Here is a 22676-nt window from a genome sequence, read left to right on the forward strand (position 1 = left end):
ATTGTACAGTAGAGACATAACCTTGATCATTATTTTCATGTGCCAGCTAAGGAAAAATGTATCCAACTTAGTAGTAAGTCATAGGTCTTCATTCTTTTCTTTCCCATCAGTGAGATTTTATGAGGGTGTGGTGGAACTTTCTCTTACGGCTGCAGAGAAAAAAGATCCTCAAGGTCTTGGGCTTCATTTCTATAAACATGGAGAACCAGAAGAAGACATAGTTGGACTTCAGGCCTTCCAAGAAAGGTGCATTCCATTACCTTAGCAGATTGTCATCTTTATGGATACAGACTTTTCTTTGCATAATGTTTTTTGTTTTTTGTTTTATGTTTTTTTTTTTTTTTTTGAGACAGAGTCTTGCTCTGTCACCTGGGCTGGAGTGCAGTCGTGTGATCTTGGCTCACTGCAATCTCTGCCTCCCAGGTTCAAGCTATTCTCATGCCTCAGCCTCCCATGTAGCTGGGATTACAGGTGCACACCACCACGCCTGGCTAATTTTTGTATTTTTAGTAGAGACAGGGTTTCACCATTTTGGCCAGGCTGGTCTTGAACTCCTAACCTCAAGTGATCCACCCACCTCAGTCTTGCAACGTGCTAGGATTATAGCCATCAGCCACCGTGTCTGGCCTCTTTGTGTAAAGGTCGACTGCCCAAAGTGCTGGGATTACAGGCATGAGCCACCGTGTCCGGTAGGATTTCATTTTAAAGGATAATTTTTAAGTATTCCCAAATTTGTTGAGACTGTTAAAAAGGAAATGTGTGTCCTTAAAAGAAATATAGGCCAGGCACAGTGGCTCACGCCTGTAATCCCAGCACTTTGGGAGGCTGAGGTGGGCAGATCATGAGGTCAGGAGTTCGAGACCAGCCTGGCCATCATAGTGAAACCCTGTCTCTACTAAAATACAAAAATTAGCCAGGCGTGGTGGTGCACACCCGTAATCCCAGCAACTTGGGAGGCTGAGGCAGGAGAATTGCTTTAACCCGGGAGGCAGAGGTTGCAGTGAGCTGAGATTGCACCACAGAACTCCAGCCTGGGCGTCACAGCAGGGCTCTGTCTCGGAACAAAGAAGAAATATATAACCTTTCTATAACATGTATATATGGAGGGTGTTTTGTTTTGTTTTGTTTTGTTTTCGTTTTTGTTTTTGAGACAAAGCTTCACTCTGTCTCCTTGGCTGGAGTCAGTGGCACCATCATAGCTCACTGTACTCTTGACCTTTTGGGCTCAAGTGATCCAGTGATCCTCCTACCTCAGCCTCCTGAGTAGCTGGGACTACAGGCACATGTCACCACCCTCGGCTAATTTTTTTTTTCTCTTTAATTTCTGTAGAGACAGGGCCTCACTATATTGCCCAGGCTGGTCTTTAACTCCTGGGCTCAAGCAATCCTTTCTTCTCAGCCTCCCAAAGTGCTGAGATTAGAGGTGTCAGCCACCACATCTGGCGAAAACATATTTTTTTATTACTATATTTAATGACTTTACCCTTTTATGTTTAACCAAACACTTCTCAAACTTATTGAAAAAGTATATGGTTTGTATTATTTTAAATGCCAAATATGTACATCTATTCTGCCAAATAGTCTTGAAATCCTTGTATATACTTAGGTAAGGTAAATCAATGGCTTTCTTTTTTGTTACTTGTTTTGTTTTGTTTTTGGGGGGTTTTGTTTTTTGTTTTTGAGACAGGGCCTCATTCTGTTGCCTGAGCTGGAGTGCAGTGGCATGATAATAGCTCACTTGCAGCCTTGAATTCCTGGGCTCAAGCGATCCTCCTGCCTCTGCCTCCCAAGTAGCTGGGATTACAGGTGCACACCGCCACGCCTGGTTAATTTTTTGTTTCGTTTTGTTTTGTTTTTTGTTCGTTTGTTTTTTGAGACAGGGTCTTGCTGTCACCCAGGATGGAGTGCAGTGGCATGATCTCAGCTCACCTCAACCTCTGCCTCCCAGGTTCAAGCAATTCTTGTGCCTCACTCACCTGAATAGCTGGCACTACAGGCATGCACCACCATGCCCGGCTAATTTTTGTATTTTTAGCAGATACGGGGTTTCACCAGGTTGGCCAGGCTGGTCTCAAATTCGTGACCTCTGGCAGTCCCCCTGCCTTCGTCTCCCAGAGTGCTGGGATTACAGGTGTGAGGCACTGTGCCCAGCCAATTTTTTGTATTTTTTGTAGAGACGTGGTCCCGCTCTGTTGCCCTGGCTAGTCTTGAACTCCCAGCTTCAAGCCGTCCTCCTACCTTGACCTCCCTATGGCTGGCATTACAGGCGTGAGTCACCACACTTACCATCATTTGCTTTCTAGTTAAATAATGTAATTGTTCCTTTTCCATTTTCTTTCAGATTAAACAGTTACAAATGCATTACAGACACACTTCAAGAACTGGTAAATCAAAGTAAGGCCGCTCCTCAGTCTCCCAGTGTACCCAAAAAACCTGGTCCTCCAGTGTTGTCATCTGATCCAAATATGCTGAGTAATGAAGAAGCAGGACATCACGTAAGGGACATAGTATATTTTCATTCTGAGAATACACTGTTTAGAAGTTCTCCATGGTAATGGTAGCACAGTCATCTTGGGGAAAGGTGGTAGTTCTTAGAAGTTATCATGTAAGGATTCTTGATTTCTTACTGGAGTTTATAGGGCTAAAATGTTGTGATGCCCAGAAACAGAGCCTTTAACTGCTAATTTTTACTATTTTCTTTATTTTAGTTTGAACAAATGCTTAAATTGTCACAGCGATCCAAGGATGAGCTCTTTAGTATTGCCCTTTATAATTGGCTAATACAAGCCGACCTTGCAGATAAGCTGCTACAGGTAAATCTTTTTTTATTGCAGTTGTGTTAATTATTCTTAAGGAGCGTAACTCAATGATTTAAGCACATATATAGATGTAAAAAATTCAGTTTCTCATCCCATGCCTGCTATTAGATGTTAGTATAAAGCTGAGTAATGCAGTATCTTTTCCTAAGGGGCAAAGTAGGCTACTGCTCCAATTTTCTTGTTATTTCGAAGCTGATTGGGATAGTTTGTATTGCGGGGTAGAAATCACTGGATTATGAATATGAGTCCTGTAGGTCATCTTATCTTAACTCTGCTGTTAAGTCACTGTGACTTCAGATATGTCCTTTTACCTACCCTAAGTTTCAGTGTTCCTCAATCTGTTTAATGAATACGTAGCATTTGATAATTTCAATAATGCCTTTGAGCTCAATGTCTAGGAATCAATAGCTGTGTTATCAAAGTTTATTTAAAAATTTGTAATTTTATAGTAAATTTCCTTTTTTTTTTTTTTTTTTTTTTGAGATGGAGTCTGGCTCTGTTGCCCAGACTGGAGTGCAGTGGCATGATCTCAGCTCACTGCAACCTCCGCCTCCCGGGTTCCAGCGATCCTCCTGCTTCAGCCTCCCAAGTAGCTGGGATTACAGGCACCCGCCACCACGCACAGCTAATTTTTATATCTTTTTAGTAGAGACGGGGTTTTACCATGTTGGCCAGGCTGGTCTCAATCTCCTGAGCTCAGGTGATCTGCCCACCTCAGCCTCCCGAAGTGCTGGGATTACAGGCATGAACCACTGTGCCCGGCCAAATTTCCTTTTCTTTTTTGAGGCAGGGTCTCAATCTGTAGCTTAGGCTGAAGTGCAGTGCAATGGCACGATAATGGCTCACTGTAGCCTTGACCTCCCTAGGCTCAGGTGATCCTCACACCTAACCCTCCTGAGTAACTAGAACTATAGGCCCGCGCCACCACACCCAGCTAATTTTTTTGTAGAGACGAGGTTTTGCCATATATCGCCCAGGCTGGTCTCAAACTCCTGAGCTCACGTGATCTGCCCACCTCGGCCTCCCAAAGTGCGAGGATTACAGACATGAGTCGCCATGCCCAGCCTACTAAATTATTGTTATCAACCTAATAGAATTGTTTTGGAAACTCTTATGCTAACTGTGGTAAAACAAAAATTTTTTATAATAAGAAAATTTGCCCTCTCTTTTATCTGTTAGTATTGGATTATAATTTTGCTTGTTTTCATAAAACAAGGCAAAGTTGTAGTTGACTTAAAAATACTATATTTTCCTTATCAGGAACATTATCTGTAGGTGGTTAGAAAATTTTTCTGAATAACTATATAATTTCTAGGTTGCTTCTCCATTTCTGGAGCCACATCTAGTCCGAATGGCCAAAGTTGATCAAAACAGAGTTCGTTATATGGATTTACTCTGGCGGTATTACGAGAAGAACAGAAGTTTCAGTAATGCTGCTCGTGTACTGTCCAGACTGGCTGACATGCATAGGTATGGCATAATATTCTTATTGTGAAGAATGATTCAAAACTGAGCTATATGTACTTACATTCTGTTTTCTTTAATTTTAGAAGAATCTAAGTTTTAATATACTGACCTAAATTTTTTAAATAGGATGTTACTTTTTAGTCATAAATGTATTTCTTTATGTGTTGTCTAAAATTGTGGATCTCTCTTATTAGAAATCTAAAATAGATTTTTTTTAAATCTAATGATTTTTTTTCAAGTTTCAGATGGCTTTTTATGTGTGTTTGGTATGAAACAGTACATACTAATTGACGTATTTGTATCATCAATCCTTAAGAAATTGTGTAACTAAAAATAAGCGTTTTCCCTTCTAGCACAGAAATTTCACTTCAGCAGCGACTAGAGTACATTGCTCGAGCCATTCTTAGTGCCAAAAGTTCCACTGCCATTTCATCAATAGCTGCCGATGGTGAATTTCTTCATGAATTAGAAGAAAAAATGGAGGTAAGCGCTAAAGATCTTAAGCTGTGTCCACATTGAGTACTAGCCACATAGTTATTCCACATTCCATTCTTCCCTTGGTAAGTAATAGGTCTGAGAAGTCATTATTATTCTAGTTGCTTTTGTCTGTTTGTATTTATTTTTATGTTTAGATATAAATCTTAAAGATTTTTAAGGATGCACTTGGGTCATAAAAACATTGCTATAATTTAGAAGTTTTCTCTTTGGCATTTCGAAAGGTTTTTCCCAGCTGGGTGCAGTGGCTCACACCTGTAATCCCAGCACTTTGGGAGGCCGAGGCAGCCAGATCATGAGGTCAGAAGTTCGAGACCAGCCTGGCCAACATGGCGAAACCTTGTCTCTACTTAAAAAAATACAAAAATTAGCCGGGGGTGGTGGCACACACCTGTAGTCCCAGCTACTCGGGAGACTGAGGCAGGAGAATTGCTTGAACCCAGGAAGCGGAGGTTGCAGTGAGCTGAGATTGCACCACTGCATTCCAGCCTGGGCGACAGAGCGAGACTCCGTCTCAAAAAAAAAAAAAAAAAAAAAAAAAATGTTTTTCCCAACTGTTTCAACAGCAAGTGGATTACATCACATTCACCATTTATTTTGGAAGCAAATAAGTAGATGTATGAAGTAGAGTAGGCTAAAATTCCCTAACTAAGAGAATCAAAAACATACCATCGTCCAAATACAAAAGTTTGTTTCTTATTCACAAAAATCCAAGGTGAGTCTTCCTGATTGGCAGCTGGCTTTCCTCCGTGTGGTTGATTTAGGAACCCAAGTTCTATTTTCTGGCACTACCATTCCCTAGGGCCTCTGCTTTATCTTCAGCAGAGGGAGGAAGGAAAAGAAAGAACACATTCACTGTCTTAAAAACTACAGCCCTGACATGACACACTACTTCTACTCACATTCCTTTGAAGAGAACTTGGTTGTATGGCCATACCTCCCCTACAGAGGAGGCTGAGCTGTATAGTCTAACCATTTGGCTATAGTCTTGGAAGGTATAAATATTGGGCAGCAAGGAGTCTGCCACAGTATACTTCCTGTGAAATCTATTATGTTTAGTTGATGTCTGTTATGATAATGTTAGCCTATTATGATAGAAATCTTCATTTATACATTATTTTAGCAAACTTAAAGTCAGATAGTAGGATCCGTTCTTTCAAACGTATGTTGATTTATCATAAATAAATTAAGACATCCTGTTTTCTGCCCAAACTAGGTTGCTAGGATCCAACTTCAGATACAGGAGACACTACAAAGGCAGTATTCCCATCATTCTTCTGTACAGGATGCAGTTTCTCAGCTGGATTCTGAGCTGATGGACATAACTAAGGTAATAAAAAAGCAAGTGAAATTTTTATAGTAGTTACCTAATAATGAGAAATTTTTGTTTTTTATTTTGCTTTTTGTTTCATTGGGAAAATTACCTTATCTCCACAAATAAGATAAGGCATCTTTGGCAGCTTGTCACTGGGCTGACAGATCACCACTGCTTCATCTGACTCCTAGAAAAGGCTAAGCTACTCTTTCCAGGCCAGTAGCTATGAAGAACCTATCAGCCTCGCATGAGAGCTGTGTTAAAACCAGCTTATTTCCAGCCTGGGCAACATGGCGAAACCTCATCTTTACAAAAAAATAGCAAAAAAGGCCAGGCACTGTGGCTCACACCTGTAATCCAACACTTTGGGAGGCTGAGGCGGGCAGATCACCTGAGGTCAGGAGTTTGAGACCAGCCTGGTCAACATGGGGAAACTCTGTCTCTACTAAAAATACAAAAATTAGCCAGGCGTGGTGGCATGCGCCTGTAATCCCAGCTACTTGGGAGGCTGAGGCAGGAGAATTGCTTGAACCCAGGAGGTGGGGGTTTCAGTGAGCCGAGATCATGGCACTGCAGTCTAGGGGCCTGGGCGACAGAGCAAGACTCCATCAAAAAAAAAAAAAAAATTAGCCAGGTGTGGTGGTGTGTGGTTGTAGTTCATCTACTCAGGAGACTGAGGTGGGAGGATTGATTTAGCCCAGGAGGCCCAGGTTATGGTGAGCCTCGATGGTGCTACTGCATTCCAGCCTGAGTGACAGAGTGAGACCCTGTCTCAAAAAGAAAAAAAAACTAAAAAACCAAAACCATCATATTTATGGCCTCGCTTCTTGCCTTGGAAAAACTAACTTATCTTTGCTTAACTCTCTAAACCTCTTTCTCTCTCTGTAATTTTCTGAGCAGTTCCTTCCTCTTCATTTATTCTTAGACATAGTTCCAGGTACCCTGAAACACCTTGAGATTTGTCAGTATTCCTGTGATTCTTCAACCCATTGTTTATACAACACTAGTTCTAAAATACCATTGCAGGAGGTTTGTAGGGAAGGTGGGGATGGTTAATGGGTACAAAAACAAAATGAATAAGACCTATTTGATAGCACAATAGGGTGACTATAGTCAATAATAACTGTATATTTTAAAATAGAGAATGTAATTGGATTATTTGTAACTCAAAAGGATAACTGCTTGAGGAATAGACATTCTCCATGACATGCTTATTTCTCATTGCATGACTGTATCAGAACATCTCATGTACCCCATAAATACATACACCTACTGTGTACCCACAGAAATTTGAAAAAATGGATTTTAAAATTAATAAATAGAATGTCGTTGCAACATCTTCTTCCCAGCCAAGAAAAAAGCTCTACATGCTAAAATGTGTTTGAATGTATTTACCATACCCTTACCCTTTTTTTTTTTTTTTTTGTCGGGGGAGACAGAGTCTTGCTCTGTCACCAGGCTAGAGTGCAATGGCGTGATCTCAGCTGACTGCAACCTCCACCTTCCTCAGCCTCCTGAGTAGCTGGGACTACAGCCACGCACCACTATGCCCAGCTTATTTTTTTTTTTTTTAATTTTAGTAGAGACGGGGTTTCACCATATTAGCCAGGATGGTCTCCATCTCCCCATCTCGTGATCTGCCCACCTTGGCCTCTTAAAGTGCTGGGATTACAGGCGTGAGTCACCGTACCCGGCCCATACCCTTAACTTTTTAAATATGGAGTTATAACCAGCTACATACATCATCACATCTTTATATCATATTTCAGAAACTTTATGTAAAATCTTTGGTTATTTTTTAATTTTCAAGGAGTGCTTCACTATTAATCTCTGAATGTTGATCTCTAGTTGGATGTTAATTTTGGGATTTTCTCTCACAGCTTTATGGGGAATTTGCTGACCCATTTAAACTTGCAGAGTGCAAACTTGCAATAATTCATTGTGCCGGTTATTCAGACCCTATATTGGTGCAGACACTTTGGCAAGATATCATAGAGAAAGGTAAGTGTTCAGTTATAGGTATGTTAGCATACGTTATGTAGTGACTTGGTGGAGGAATGCAAGCTGCTAGTAACTAATATAATGCAAGCTGCTAGTGGCTCATGAAAATTGTGTATACCTAAGAAGAGAGTAAGTGGAAGTCACCTGGGTATGGTGGAGGATGATCATACACAGAATGACCCAAGTGAATATTCGGGAGAATACTCAGTGAAAAGGTTATTTAATTTATATTATTTGTGCTGCCTTATAAAAGATACTGAGACACTCACCTCAGAATCTAATAACCAGTATAACCTGGTAAGACATGAGAGTATCTCAGACAATAACAGAAACACCAAATCTGTTAATCATATTAATGTGACTATCTGTTCTAAAGTATTTTGAACCTTGAAACAGAATTAAATAACCAATGTAAACATTTCACATTAAAAGTAATTTGGGTTTCAAATGACATGTCTTTTTGTTACAGAATTGAGTGACAGTGTGACATTGAGCTCCTCGGATAGAATGCATGCTCTTAGTCTCAAGATTGTTCTCCTTGGCAAAATTTATGCTGGCACACCACGCTTCTTTCCTTTAGGTAAGCTGTGATCTTAGGTGCAGTCACGTATTTTCTGTTCTGATGGTTTTCTCCGTTGATATGGACAAATAACGATCTTTCGAGTAAAATAAAGAGTTTCTTTGCTATTTAGTTCAGCACTTTAATTCTGCCTCTCCGGAAAGACTTCCAAAGAATGGCAGAATTTGTTAATGAAGAGTTGAGTATGAAACTTTCTGTGACTAACTTTCCAAGTTTATATTATCTATCTTAGGATTGTGCTGACTGACAAACTATGATTATATTGTTGGTAACCCTTACAAGTTTCTGAAGAGAAAAGAAAAACGGTTGATGTTTTTGTGCATAGGTAATCTGTGATTGATTCAACTGTTCTTTTTTTATGTTGAGGGCATGTTTTTCTTTAAAATAGCAAATAATTATGTTAAAACTTAGTGTTTGAATCCCTTTCTTAATGAGATATGGTGGCTATAATTTTTAAATAAGGTAGCTAATTATGAGCTATTTGCCAACCTACAAGTGTTTTCCTCAGTGGTAAAACAATAGAAGCAACATAAATACATCCATAAATTAGAATATTAACTACTTTTGTGTTATTTAAAAATATTGAGAGACATGAAAATCCTCACAATATAACTTTTTTTTTTTTTTGAGACAGAGGCTTTCTCTGTCGCCCAGGCTGGAGTGGAATGATGCCATCTCGGCTCACTGCAACTTCTGCCTTCCAGGTTCAAGCAGTTCTCCTGCCTAGCCTCCCAAGTAGGTGGGATTACAGGTGCCTGCAACCACGCCTGGCTAATTTTTTGTATTTTTATTAGAAATGAGGTTTCCCCATGTTGTCTAGGCTGGTCTCAAACTCCTGGCCTCAGGTGATCCGCTTGCCTTGGCCTCCCAAGGTGCTGGGATTAAAGGCGTTCGCCACTGTGCCCAGCCTAATTTTTTTTTTTCAAATGAGCATTCAAACTTGTTTACAGACCATCTCTGACTTAGGGTCTATTCCCTCTGGACATAGTCAGAAATAAAACCATTTTATTCATACCCTTACTTCTTGTAGGTATAATATGGAAACGGTTCCCTTTCCATACCATTTTATTGATCCTAAAAATAAAGAGAAATAAAAGAGCAAATACATACTTTATATAAATGTTTATAAGTGTGTGAAACTGGTACTTTTGATAGTTGTTTTAAAAAACACTGCACCGTGGCTGGGCATGGTGGCTCACAGGTGTAATCCCAGCACTTTGGGAGGCCGAGGCGGATGGATCGCTTGAGCCCAGGAGTTCGAGACCAGCCTGGGCAACATGGCAAAACCCTGTCTCTACAAAAAAATAGGAAAATTATCCAGGCATGGTGGCATGCGCCTGTGGTTCCAGCTACTCGGGAGGCTATGGTGGGAGGATCACTTGAGCCTGGGAGGTGAAAACTGCAGTGAGCTGAGATCGAACCACTGCACTCCAACCTCAGTGACACAGTGAGACCCCATTTCAATAAATAAATAAATAACACTGTATTGTACATAGTTCTTTTTAAGGAATTTTCATTTTAATTTAGAAATAATGATGTGGGCTTTGTGTGGTGGCTCACACCTGTAATCTCAACACTTTGGAGAGGCAAAGGCAGGAAGATTGCTTGAAGCCAGGAGTTTGAGACCAGCCTGGGCATAGCAAGCCCCGTCTCTACAAAAAAAATTAAGATTAGCTAGGCATGGTAGCACGTGCCTATAGTCCTAGCTAATCAGGCTGAGTCAGGAGGATTTCTATGTTTTATTTATATATATATATATTTTTCTTTTGATAGAGAAGGGATCTCATGATGTTGCCCAAGCTAGTCTTGAATTAGCCACGCCTAGCTAATTTTTTTGTATTTTTAATAGAGGCAGGGTTTCACCATGTTGGCCAGGCTGGCCTCGAACTCCTGACCTCAGGTGATCTGCTCACCTTGGCCTCCCATAGTGGGATTATAGGTGCGAACCACCACGCCTGGCCATAACTATAAATTTGGCTGTTACTGTTTATGATAAGATAGGCAGTTAAAAGTAAGAATGAGGCCACAGTTAGAACTGTCAAATCTAGGGGTGGGGCATTAAAAAACACATTTAATATTTCTGAAATCAGGATGCAGTTGCCCTTTTCTGAAAAGCTGTTAAAGTGAGGAAACCTATTTTTTTTAAATACTGTTACTAAAAAAAATTATCAGTGAAGTCCTCTTCAATATTGGGATCGTGAATCGTCTCTGTTTTCTTCTTATATCTTTCTGAGTTTTCTAGGTTCTGTAATTTTAATTTTAGGACATTTTCATCATCCCAAAAAGAAACTCTGTGCTCATTAGTTGTCACTTCCCATTCCTTCACACCCTCCAGCCCTAGGCAGCCACTAATCTACTTTAGATTTGCCTGTTCTGGTATATATCTTACTTTTATTTAAAAAAAACTTTTTTTTATTTTAAGCTGAGAGTGATGGTGCACACTTGTAGCCCCAGCTTACTTGGGAGGTTGAGGTGGGAGGATTGAGCTCAGGATTTCAAGGCTGTCGTGCACTGTAGTTGCTCCTATGAATAGCCACTATTTCTAGTCTGGGCAACATAGCAAAAAAAAACCCCGCCCCAAAAAATTGCAATTGGATTTCAGAAGATATCCCCCTAGAAACTATTCAGTTATGAATAAGACCTACCTTTTAGTATCAAGAGCTAAAAATCCAAATTTCCGATCTTTTTTTTTCTTCCCAGATTTTATTGTACAGTTTTTAGAACAGCAGGTTTGTACTTTGAACTGGGATGTGGGCTTCGTAATACAGACAATGAATGAAATTGGAGTACCATTACCTAGACTACTAGAAGTTTATGATCAGTTGTTCAAATCACGGGTAAGGAAAATATTAAATAACATAAAATTATTTTCTTTAATTAAAGTAACTTTGTAGATATAGAGTGGGGTATTTTGATTGCATTTTTGTATCTTATCACTTAGTCTAATTACACTTGGTTGAGTCTTGGAAATTATGCTTTTGACTTTTTAAACTGATAATGAGACTTGCTTTCCTGTATATCATGATTAAAATGAAATATTATTTTTGAATATTAATAAATATGCTTTACTCTTGGTGGAAGAGGCTAAACCAAGGTGTGGGCTAAACTCATTACATTAAGAATCATCATTTGCTTTAAAAGAACAAGATTACATTGTATTTATTTACTATAACCTCATCTAAAATATCAGTGCTTAAAGATCCTTCTCACCCTGCTGAACCTTATCAGACTATATGTTTTGTAATTTTTATGCTAAGGATAAAAGATCCAAATAAAAACTTGTCAAAGTAGATTGTGTCTTTTATAGCAGCATCACACAGGGCTTTACAACATTAGCCTGTGATGGAAATGAGCAGGTAACTGTAGTATCTCCATCTTATATTGCAAAAAACAAGAGCAGAGATGTTAAATAACCTGCTTAAGTCACATGGCTAGTAACTGGTGAAGCCAGACCTAGAATTAAGTTTCTGTTACTGCTAGTTTAGTCTCTTTATGATGTCAGACTAAATCTGCATAGGTTCAAAGTAAAAGTGGTGTCACAACCCATAGAAAGAAAGATTTTTCTCTTATCTCAGATTCCTAAGCAGGACATTTACATGCCCTGCAAAGTAGATTGGTATATCAAATATGCCTCCTAAGTAATATCATAGTGTTGTTAATTAATAAGTTTTTAATGTTGTTTGAAATATTAACTATAATCAGATATATAATTTAGTAGCCATGTAATATTAAATGCTTTTTAATAGCGATAAGTTTTGCATGGATCCTGATGTCTACTTTAGTATAAATGATTTAAATAATCAATTGACACAATTTGCCTCACATTTCATTATGTATATTTCTTCATAGGATCCATTCTGGAACAGAATGAAGAAGCCACTGCACCTTTTGGATTGTATACATGTATTATTGACAAGATATGTTGAGAATCCCAGCCAAGTTTTAAATTGTGAAAGGTACTTATGAATTAAATATTGGATCAGCAAAAGCTTTTAAATGCTTCTAATAAATACCTGGGTAAAAAATTTGAAGAGAAGATGGGAAGATTCTTGTGTATATTAGCAATAACTATTTGAATGATATTGATCACCATGTATGAAAAATAGGAGTTTTTTCCATTTTCAACCCTTGTCCTAAATCCTTTCTACAGCTGAACATACATAATGTATTCTTCTACTTTAGATTAGTGACCTAGGACCAAAACATTTCAATTATGTCTTTGTGATATTATTGGCCATTTAAGGGATATTCTTTTGAAAAAGAATATTAGCAGGAATCGTCTCTTACTGCTTTCTTCTCATTGTAAAAATCTTCAGGCCGGGCGTGGTGGCTCACACCTGTAATCCCAGCACTTTGGGAGGCTGAGATGGGCGGATCACGAGGTCAAGAGATCGAGACCATCCTGGCTAACACGTGAAACCCCGTCTCTACTAAAAATACAAAAAAATTAGCTGGGCGTGGTGGCGGGCACCTGTAGTCCCAGCTACACAGGAGGCTGAGGCGGGAGAATGGCGTGAACCCAGGAGGCAGAGGTTGCAGTGAGCCGAGATCGCGCCACTGCACTCCAGCCTGAGTGACAGAGCGAGACTCCGTCTCAAAAAAAAAAAAAAAAATCTTCAAATGGAACCCACCTACCCCCAAGTTTTCTTTTTTACTTTATTTCTTATTTACTTAATCACATGGTCTTTCCTCTTCTGTGAGAATTAAAGTTGCCAGAAGTTGGTGGGGAAGAAGTCCTGCAGGAGGAAATGTTTGTAAATGTGTAATTAATCATGTGTCTTTTTCGTTGTAGGAGAAGATTTACAAATCTCTGCCTGGATGCTGTTTGTGGTTACCTTGTTGAGCTCCAGTCTATGAGCTCGTCAGTAGCAGTACAAGCCATCACTGGGAATTTTAAATCTCTTCAAGCTAAATTAGAACGGCTTCATTAATTACTGTGATATACTTTCATCCATTTTATGATCTATAAAATAAAAACTCAGCTGGGTCCAGATATCAGGTGTTCTAAATCTAAGAATGTAAGAACAATCTTAATAGAAATATGTTTTTAATAAGTGGCTACTATCTACAAATAGTACCTTTGCTAAATGAATTCTTTTTTATGACTATTTTGTTTTTTAGTAATTGGGTGAAAAAACAACTGAAATGAGATTATTTATTATTTTAACATAAGGATTAAAAAAATTTAGAAACTCTTATTTTGAATTGTACTGCAGGCAGAAATTTCGAATTTACATTATTCATTTTCAAGTTAGTCCAAGGATATTGGCATTAAAACTCCACTAGGCGGCCAGGCACAGTGACTTACACCTGTAATCCCAGCACTTTGGGAGGCCAAGGTGGGCGAATCACGAGGCCAAGAGTTTGAGACCAACCTGGCCAACATGGTGAAACCCCATCTCTACTAAAAATACAAAAAAAATAGCCAGGTGTGGTGGCGGGCGCCTGTAATCCCAGCTACTCGGGAGGCTGAGGGAGGCGAATCACTTGAACCCGGGAGGCAGAGGTTTCAGTGAGCCAAAATCGCGCCATTGCACTCCAGCCCAGGCAACAGGGCGAGACTCTGTCTCAGAAAACAAAAAAACCTCAAATAGGCTAAGCAGATCCATTCCCATAATAGTGGATTCTAAAACCGTCCTTAAATAGGCAAATAACTGACTTTTTCAAAACTTTTTTTAGGTGTTGGGTTCACCCTTGAAAGAACTGTCCTCTAACAACTGGTTTTGTCAGTTAAAGCCCTTGAGAATTGACATAGCTATATACCTGGTTGAGCAGGTGATAAAACTTGTAACTAATGTTGTGTCCTGAAAACCTACACAGGGAGGTACTGTTTTCCTTTAGTGTCTACCTGGCTGCTTGGCCTTGTGACTACTGATTCCATTAGAGCAGTGGGTCTCAAAGTATGTGCTCCAAACCAGAAGCATCAGCATCAGCATCAGCATCAACTAGGAATTTGTTAGAAATGCAAATTCTCGAGCCCCAACCCAGACCTACTGAATCAAAAACGTGGGGGATGAGGCCCTGCTTTCTATGTTTTAACAAGCTCTCCAGGAGATTTTGGTGCATGTCAAATTTGAAAGCCACTGCAGTAAAGGATACTGCTACCTTCCATAGTTTATGGACTGAGCTACCTATCTGGCTCCTCCTCTGTGAATAACCACACACACGAATTTTGCCCAAGGCACACAATATATAAAGCAAAACTGTTAGTAATGTACTTTTTAATTATTCCTTAACAAAATAGAATAACCAAACCAAATGCTTCAAAGTAATAGCAACAAGAGAGAAGAAGAGTGGGAATGACCAGAGCTAACAAAACACTCTATTCCTTTCTCTCTCTTTTTTTTTTTTGGAGACAGAATCTCACCCTGTAGCCCAGCCTGGAGTGCAGTGGTGCGATCCCGGCTCACTGCAACCTCTGCCTCACAGGTTTGAAGCAATTTGCCTGCCTCAGCCTCTCGAGTAGCTGGGATTGCAGGTGTGCGCCACCATACCCAGCTAATTTTTGTATTTTTAGTAGAGATGGGTTTCACCATGTTGGCCAGGCTGGTCTTGAACTCCTGACCTCAAGTGATCTGCCCGCCTCCACCTCCCAAAGTGTTGAGATTACAGACGTGAGCCAACGTGCCTGGCCTATTCCCTTCTCTCTTTATGCTACCACAAATAATTACCTTCTGTTTATTGTAAGTGATGCATGTCTAACAATTTGTACAATACATTTTGAATATATTTTTCCTTCCATTATTGTCTTTTCCCAAGACCATAGGGTTGCCTTCTCTACATTTGTTCTCTCAGAATTCAGCTCCCTTTTCCCTATAATCTTCTAATGTAGAATATTTAATAGAATGCCAGAACGTCACTCAGTGGGTACTACTACCTCTTATTTTTCAACTTTCTTTCTTAAGTTTAGCGTTTTTTGAATATGTAAAGTGAATGTATGCGATACATTAATTTGTTTTATAAATTTAAAATTCTGTCATGTCTACTTAAAAGGAAGGCCTTGTCTGAATGTTGTAATTTAGGTCTGACTCCAGTTCTGCTAGAGATAAGAACTTCATTTTTGTTTTAAGCACATCTACATACTAGCAATATGTTGTTATATATACTCAGCTCACAACATTGAAAGTACATGTTTTAAAAGGGCTGTAGGCTTCCATGGTTAGATGGTCTGTTAGAGTCAGAAATCTGAACACTGTCCTTTTATTCACACAGCATGCTTTGAGAGGTTTTAGGAATTCCAGCCCCACAACAGATGCTTGCAATACCTTTTGGGGGGTAAGATTCCTAACAGAGAAGAAATTAGGTCCCCTCATTTTTACCCTTGGAACAGTGTTTCTAAAACTTTCACATTCAGAACAATCAGCCGGATAGCCTGTTATGACAGATTCTTGAGTTCCATCTGTAGCGTCATGCTGATCCTGGCAGTCAGTGGATCAGAGTTGGAGTAGCATTTATCCACTGTATTAGTATACTTTGTACTTGGTGTTTGTTCAACACATTACTTTTTTGAATTTTTTTGTTTTTTCAAGACAAGGGCTTGCCCTGGAGTGCAGTGGCATGATCTTGGCTCACTGCAGCCTCGAGCTCCTGGGCTTAACTCAGTCTTCCCACCTCATCCTCTTAAATAGCTGGGACTACAGGCACGTGCTGCTACACCCTGCTATTGTTTGTTTGTTTGTTTGTTTGAGACTGAGTTTTGCTCTTGTTGCCCAGGCTGGAGTGCAATGGCACAATCTTGGCTCACCACAGCCTTTTTTATGAGACTGAGTTTTGCTCTTGTTGCCCAGGCTGGAGTGCAATGGCACGATCTTGGCTCACCACAACCTCCGCTTCCTGGGTTCAAGCAATTCTTCTGCCTCAGCCTCCCGAGTAGCTGAGATTACAGGCATGCGCCACCATGCCTGGCTAATTTTTTTTTGTATTTTTAGTAGAGATGGGGTTTCACCATGTTGGTCAGGCTGGTCTTGAACTCCTGACCTCAGGTGATCCACCCCCCTTGGCCTCCCAAAGAGCTGGGATTACAGGCATGAGCCACTGCGCCTAGCCCCCCCCCCACCCCCCCCCCACTTTTTTTTTTTTTTTAATTTTTTTTGTAGCCAAAAGATCTCACTCTGTTGCCCAGACTGCTCTCAAAACTCCTGGCCTTAAGTGATTCCCCTGCCTCAGTCTCCCAAAGTGCTGGGATTATAGGCATGAGCCACCATGCCTGTCCATTATTTCTTTATAGTGACTATTATATGTAGGCAATGTATAATTGGTAGAACATAGTCTATGAAACAGTGCGTTAATTGCGGGCAGTGAAGAATCATTGAAGTTGTGAAATTTGTATTTTAACTAGATCATTGTAGTATGGCAAAACGGTTAGGAAAGAGAAAGCTATCTGACTAACTGTTTACGCTATGAGATACTGACTGATGTACATGTACATTTAGTGTTTCTTTAGGTATACCTGACTTATTCATTGAACACCTATCCACTGATCTCAAAAGTATTCCTCAGGGTAGTCTCCATTCCTGTCATTTTTCCTCCTATTCATGAGACGGAAAAATTATGACCATGGTACAGAGTTGTATCAAGGAAATGAAGAACTAGAACATTGAATTGAAAGGTTTTGAAAGGGTTCACAATTTCTTTTCATTTTCTATTAATGTCTTCTTTTAAATTAAGAATAAAACTTTTTTCTAATATTTTAAGTCCTCCATTAAATCATAGAAACTCTTCTGAGCTTCATTTTCCTCATATATAAATGAGATTGAAGCCAAATAATAAAACTTTAAAAATCAATCAAGGGCCAGGGGCAGTGTCTTACACCTGTAATCCCAGAACTTTGGGAGGCCAAGGCAGGTAGATCACCTGAGGTCAGGAGTTTGAGACCAGCCTGACCAACATGGTGAAACCCCGTCTCTACCAAAAATACAAAAAAGTTAGCCAGGTGTGGTGGTGGGTGCCTGTAGTCCCAGCTACTTGGGAGGCTGAGAGGCATGAGAATCACTTGAACCTTGGAGACGGGGGTGCAGTGAGCTGAAATCCCACACCACTGCACTCCAGCCTGGGCGACAGAGGAAGACTTGGTCTCAAAAACAAAACAAAATCAATTTACCTTGTGGGATCCGGGATCCCCATGTATGTTTTCAACCCACATTAGAAATGACCCCCTAAAGCACCTCTGTCAAAACAACCAACCCTGAACTCATCCCTCTCTGCCCTCTGCCCACTCTTGTTCTTCCTTGTTTTCTACCTCTTTATTGTCTCAAATAGAAAATATGAAAATCATTACATTGTCCTCCCTTCAAAACCAGTTTTTAAGCAAGTCTACTTGATATCCCCCATATCTGCCCAATTGTCTCATTACTTTAGGCTTTCAGGGTGGATTAAAGTTACTCTGTTTCACTTGGATGCTTAAAACAGTGTCAGAGTGGTCTTTTTAAAATCTAAATTTAGCCCTTGAGACGCAGCTTGAGCTTGAGGCATGCAGGGCTGGAGACACAGCAGACCTTCAACCCAGAGCAATGTGAGGTGGTGAGCAAAAAAATGGAAAGGAAACAATAGAATAAAAAAGTTGGGGCCGGGCACAGTGGCTTACGCCTGTAATCCTAGCACTTTGGGAGGCCGAGGCAGGCAGATCACCTGAGGTTGGGAGATCGAGACCAGTCTGATCAACATGGAGAAACCCTGTTTCTACTAAAAATACGAAAATGAGCTGAGTGTGGTGGTGCATGCCTATAATCCCAGCTACTCAGGAGGCTGAGGCAGGAGAATTGCTTGAACCTGGGAGACAGAGGTTGTGGTTAGCCAAGATCGCGCCACTACATTCCAACCTGGGCAACAAGAGCGAAACTCCATCTCCAAAAAAAAAATTGATGCAGAGCCTGAAGAATTTGTAGTGGAAAAAGTACTGGATCAATGTGTGATGAATGGTAAGGTAGAGCATTTCCTGATGTGGAAGGGATTTATAGATGCTGAAAGTACTTGGGAACCTGAAGAAACTTAAGCTTGTCAAGAGTTACTTGGAACATTTAATTCTCAAAAAAGCTGTTAAAGAAAAAGATGATACAAGAAGAAAATATTTACCTGACAGTTGGATAACATAAAATCAAGGAAAGAGATACTGCAGACAAACCAAGAGACCTTGATCCTGAAAAAAATAATTGGCTATGCAGACAGCAGTGGAGAATTGATGATACTCATGAAATGGAAAATTCAGATAAAGCAGACTTGGTGTTAGCAAAAGAACAAAATATGAAGTGTATTTAAAACCGGGCTCTTGCTTTTTGCTTTACTAATGTGAAGAAATAACTGCATTCTAATAAAAATCAAGTTTGATATGTTCATTTTGAAAGTAGTTCGGGTTATGGCTGGGCACGGTGGCTCACATCTGTAATCCCAGCACTTTGAGAGGCCAAGGTGGATCACCTGAGGTCGGGAGTTCGAGACCAGTCTGACCAATATGGAGAAACCCCATCTCTACTAAAAATACAAAATTAGCCAGGTGTGGTGGTGCATGCCTGTAATCCCAGCTACTTGGGAGGCTGAGGCAGGAGAATCACTTGAACCCAGGAGGCAGAAGTTGCAGTGAGCCGAGATCGTGCCATTGCACTCCAGCCTGGGCAACAAGAGTGAAAGTCCATCTCAAAAAAAAAAAAAAGTAATTTGGGTTCATGACCTGCCTCATCAACATGGTGAAACTCTGTCTCTACTAAAAGTACAAAAATTAGGCCAGGCACAACGGCTCACGCCTGTAATCCCAGCACTTTAGGAGACCGAGGCAGGCAGATCACCTGAGGTCAGGAGTTCAAGACTAGCCTGGCCAACATAGTGAAACCCCATCTCTACTGACAAATATGAAAATTAGCCAGGTGTGGTGGCGGGCACCTGTAATCCCAGCTACTCAGGAGGCTGAGGCAGGAGAATAGCTTGAACCCAGAAAGTGGAATTTGCAGTGAGCCGAGATCATGCCACTGCACTCCAGCCCAGGTGACACAGCGAGACTCCATCTCGGGAAGAAAAAAAAAAATTAGCCAGGCGTGGTAGTACATACCTGTAATCCAGTCACTTGGGAGGCTGGGGCAAGAGGATAGCTTGAAACCGAGAGGCAGTGGTTGCCGTGAGCCGAGATCATGCCACTGCACTCCAGTCCAGGTGACAGATTGAGACCCTGACTCAAACAAAAATAAATAAAAGTAGTTTGGGGAGAGTCATTGGGATTTTGTTTTGTTTGCATCAATAGCACTGGTTCCTTTCAACAAATGAAAGCTTTCTGTGGTTGCTTCCCTTATCGGAAAAGAATGTTTGATACGATGGCATATTATTTCCTTGGCATTAGAGAACAGCTTTTCTAGATGTCGAGGGAAATTTCCGTAGTCATTACTCAATTAGAATTTGTTATCATATACTTAGGGACCATTGTGGTTTGTGTGTGTGTGTATACATAATATGGATATATAAACATTTTTCTTTTGTTGTTGTTTTTGAGACGAAGTCTTGCTCTTGTCCCCCAGGCTGGGGTGGAATGGTGCGATCTCGGCTCACTGCAACCTCCGCCTCAGCTCCCTGTAGCTGGGATTACAGGCGCCCACCACCACACCTGGCTAATTTTTGTATTTTTAGTAGAGATGGGGTTTCACCTTGTTGGCCAGGCTGGTCTTGAACTCCTGACCTTGGCATCCCAAAGTGCTGGGATTACAGGCTTGAGCCACCGTGCCTGGCCGTCTTTTGTTGTTTTTAACCATTCACCAAAACAAAAAATTATGAGTAAGCCCATATTTCTGAGATGCCATCATTCAGAGGATCCTACAAAATAAATCACTTCATGTTAAATTGAAAATTTTCCTGAAGTCATGACATTAAATAGATGATTCTTTAATTAATTGCATAATTTAAATTGGATATTTTAATTTATTTATGTATTTATTTTGAGATGGAATCTCACTCTCACCCAGGCTGGAGTGCAGTGGCATGATCCTGGCTCACTGTAATCTCCACCTCCTAGGTTCAAGCGATTCTCCTGCCTCAGCCTCCTGAGTAGCGGGGACTACAGGCATGCACCACCACACCTGGCCAATTTTTGTATTTTTAGTAGAGACGGGGTTTCACCATGTTGGCCAGGCTGGTGTTGAACTGTTGACCTCAAGTGATCCTCCCGCCTTGGCCTCCCAAAGTGCTGGGATTACAGGCATGAGCCAGCATGCCCAGCCAAATTGGATATTTTAAAAGCACCTGATATGGTTTGGCTATGTCCCTACCCAAATCTCATCTTGAATTCTCATGTGTTGTGGGAGGGACCCAGTGGGAGGTAATTGAATCATGGGGGCAAGTCTTTCCTGTGCTGTTAAGATAGTAAATTAATCTCCTGAGATCTGATGGTTTTATAAAGAGGAGTTCCCCTGCACAAACTCTTTCTATGCCTGCTGCCATTCAGGTAAGGCATGACTTGTTCTTCCTTGCCTTCCACCATGATTAAGAGGCCTCCCCAGCCACATGTAACTGTAAGTCCATTAAACCCTCTTTCCTGTATAAATTACCCAGTCTCAGGTATTCTTTTTTTTTTTTTTTTTTTTGAGATGCCCTCTCTGTCGCCCAGAGCATGATCTTGGCTCACTGCACCCTCCGCCTCCTGGGTTCAAGCAATTATCCTGCCTCAGCCTCCTGAGTAGTTGGGACTACAAGCCCTCACCAGCATGCCAGGCTAATTTTTGTAGCAGAGACGGGGGCGGGGGGCAGTTTCACCGTATTAGCCTGGCTGGTCTCGAACTCCTGACCTTGTGATCCACCCACCTTGGCCTCCCAAAGTGCTGGGATTACAGGTGTGAGCCAGGGTATGTCTATCAGCAACATGAAAATTGACTAATATAGTAAGTTAGTACCAGTAGAGTGGGGCATTGCTGAAAATATATCTGAAAATGTGGAAGCGCCTTTGGAACTGGGTAACACACAGAGTTTGGAACAGTTTGGAGGGCTTAGAAGAAGACAGATACCCTAAATCATCTCTCTCAAGTTCAAGGTTCCACAAATTTCTAGAGCAGGGGCAAAATGCCACCAGTCTCTTCACTAAAACATAACAAGAGTCATCTTTGTCATCTTTGCTCCAATTCCCAACAAGTTCCTCATTTACATCTGAGACTAGGTCAGCCTGGACCTTATTGTCTATATTGCTATCAGCATTTTGGGCAAAGCCATTCAACAAGTCTCTAAGTAGCTTTTAACTTTCCCACATTTTCTGAGGAGAAATTCAAGCTGGCTGCAGAAATTTGGATAAGTAACCAGGAGATGAATGTTAATCACATGTCTCCAGGGCATGTTAGAGGTCTTCACGGCAGCCCCACCCATCACAGGCCCAGAGGCCTAGGAGGAAAAAATGGTTTCATGGTCCCAGCCCAGGGTTCCCATGCTGTATGCAGTCTAGGGAGTGGGTGCCCTGTATCCTGGCCGCTCCACTCATGATGAAAAGGGGCCAAAGTACAGCTTTGGCTGTGGCTTCAGAGGGTACAAGCCCCAAGCCTTGGTAGCTTCCACATGGTGTTGAGCCTGCGGGTGCACAGAAGTCAATAATTGAGGTTTGGAAACCTTCGGCTAGATTTCAGAAGTTGTATGGAAATGCCTGGATGCCCAGGCAGAAGTTTGCTGCAAGGGCGGGGCCGTCATGGAGAACCTCTGCTAGGGCAGTGCAGAAGGGAAATGTGGAGCTGCAGCCCCCACATAGAGTCCCTACTGGAGCACTGCCTAGTGGAGCTGTGAGAAGAGGGCCACTGTCCTCCAGACCTCAGAATGGTAGATCCACTGACAGCTTGCACCGTGCACCTGGTAAAGCCGCAGACACTCAATGCCAGCTCATGAAGGCAGCCGGGAGGGAAGCTGTACCCTGCAGAACCACAGGTGAAGCTGTCCAAGACCATGGGAACTCACCTTTTGCATCAGTGTTACCCGGATGTGAGACATGAAGTCAAAGGAGATCATTTTGGGGCTTTAAGATTTGACTGCCCAGCCTGGCGCAGTGGCTCAT

The 22676-nt window shown here is 41.1% G+C and overlaps 1 protein-coding gene across 4 annotated transcripts in view; it reads left to right on the plus strand.

Moving 5' to 3' along the window:
- NUP155 (nucleoporin 155) overlaps positions 1-13670 on the plus strand; it is a 79724-nt gene extending 66054 nt beyond the window's left edge. For all 4 annotated transcript variants that reach the window (XM_016953406.3, XM_016953407.3, XM_016953408.3 and 1 more), the window contains 11 exons: positions 111-246; positions 2342-2495; positions 2709-2813; positions 4135-4289; positions 4640-4769; positions 5998-6111; positions 7977-8097; positions 8567-8677; positions 11378-11514; positions 12527-12633; positions 13470-13670. In XM_016953406.3, the coding sequence (XP_016808895.1) occupies positions 111-246; positions 2342-2495; positions 2709-2813; positions 4135-4289; positions 4640-4769; positions 5998-6111; positions 7977-8097; positions 8567-8677; positions 11378-11514; positions 12527-12633; positions 13470-13608 (1409 nt within the window). In that variant the 3' untranslated portion in view covers positions 13609-13670. The remainder of the gene's footprint in view (positions 1-110; positions 247-2341; positions 2496-2708; positions 2814-4134; positions 4290-4639; positions 4770-5997; positions 6112-7976; positions 8098-8566; positions 8678-11377; positions 11515-12526; positions 12634-13469) is intronic.
- Positions 13671-22676: the final 9006 nt, after the last annotated feature.

This window comes from Pan troglodytes, chromosome 4, assembly GCF_028858775.2.
Source record: "Pan troglodytes isolate AG18354 chromosome 4, NHGRI_mPanTro3-v2.0_pri, whole genome shotgun sequence".
In the NCBI taxonomy this organism is placed as follows: Eukaryota; Metazoa; Chordata; class Mammalia; order Primates; family Hominidae; genus Pan; species Pan troglodytes.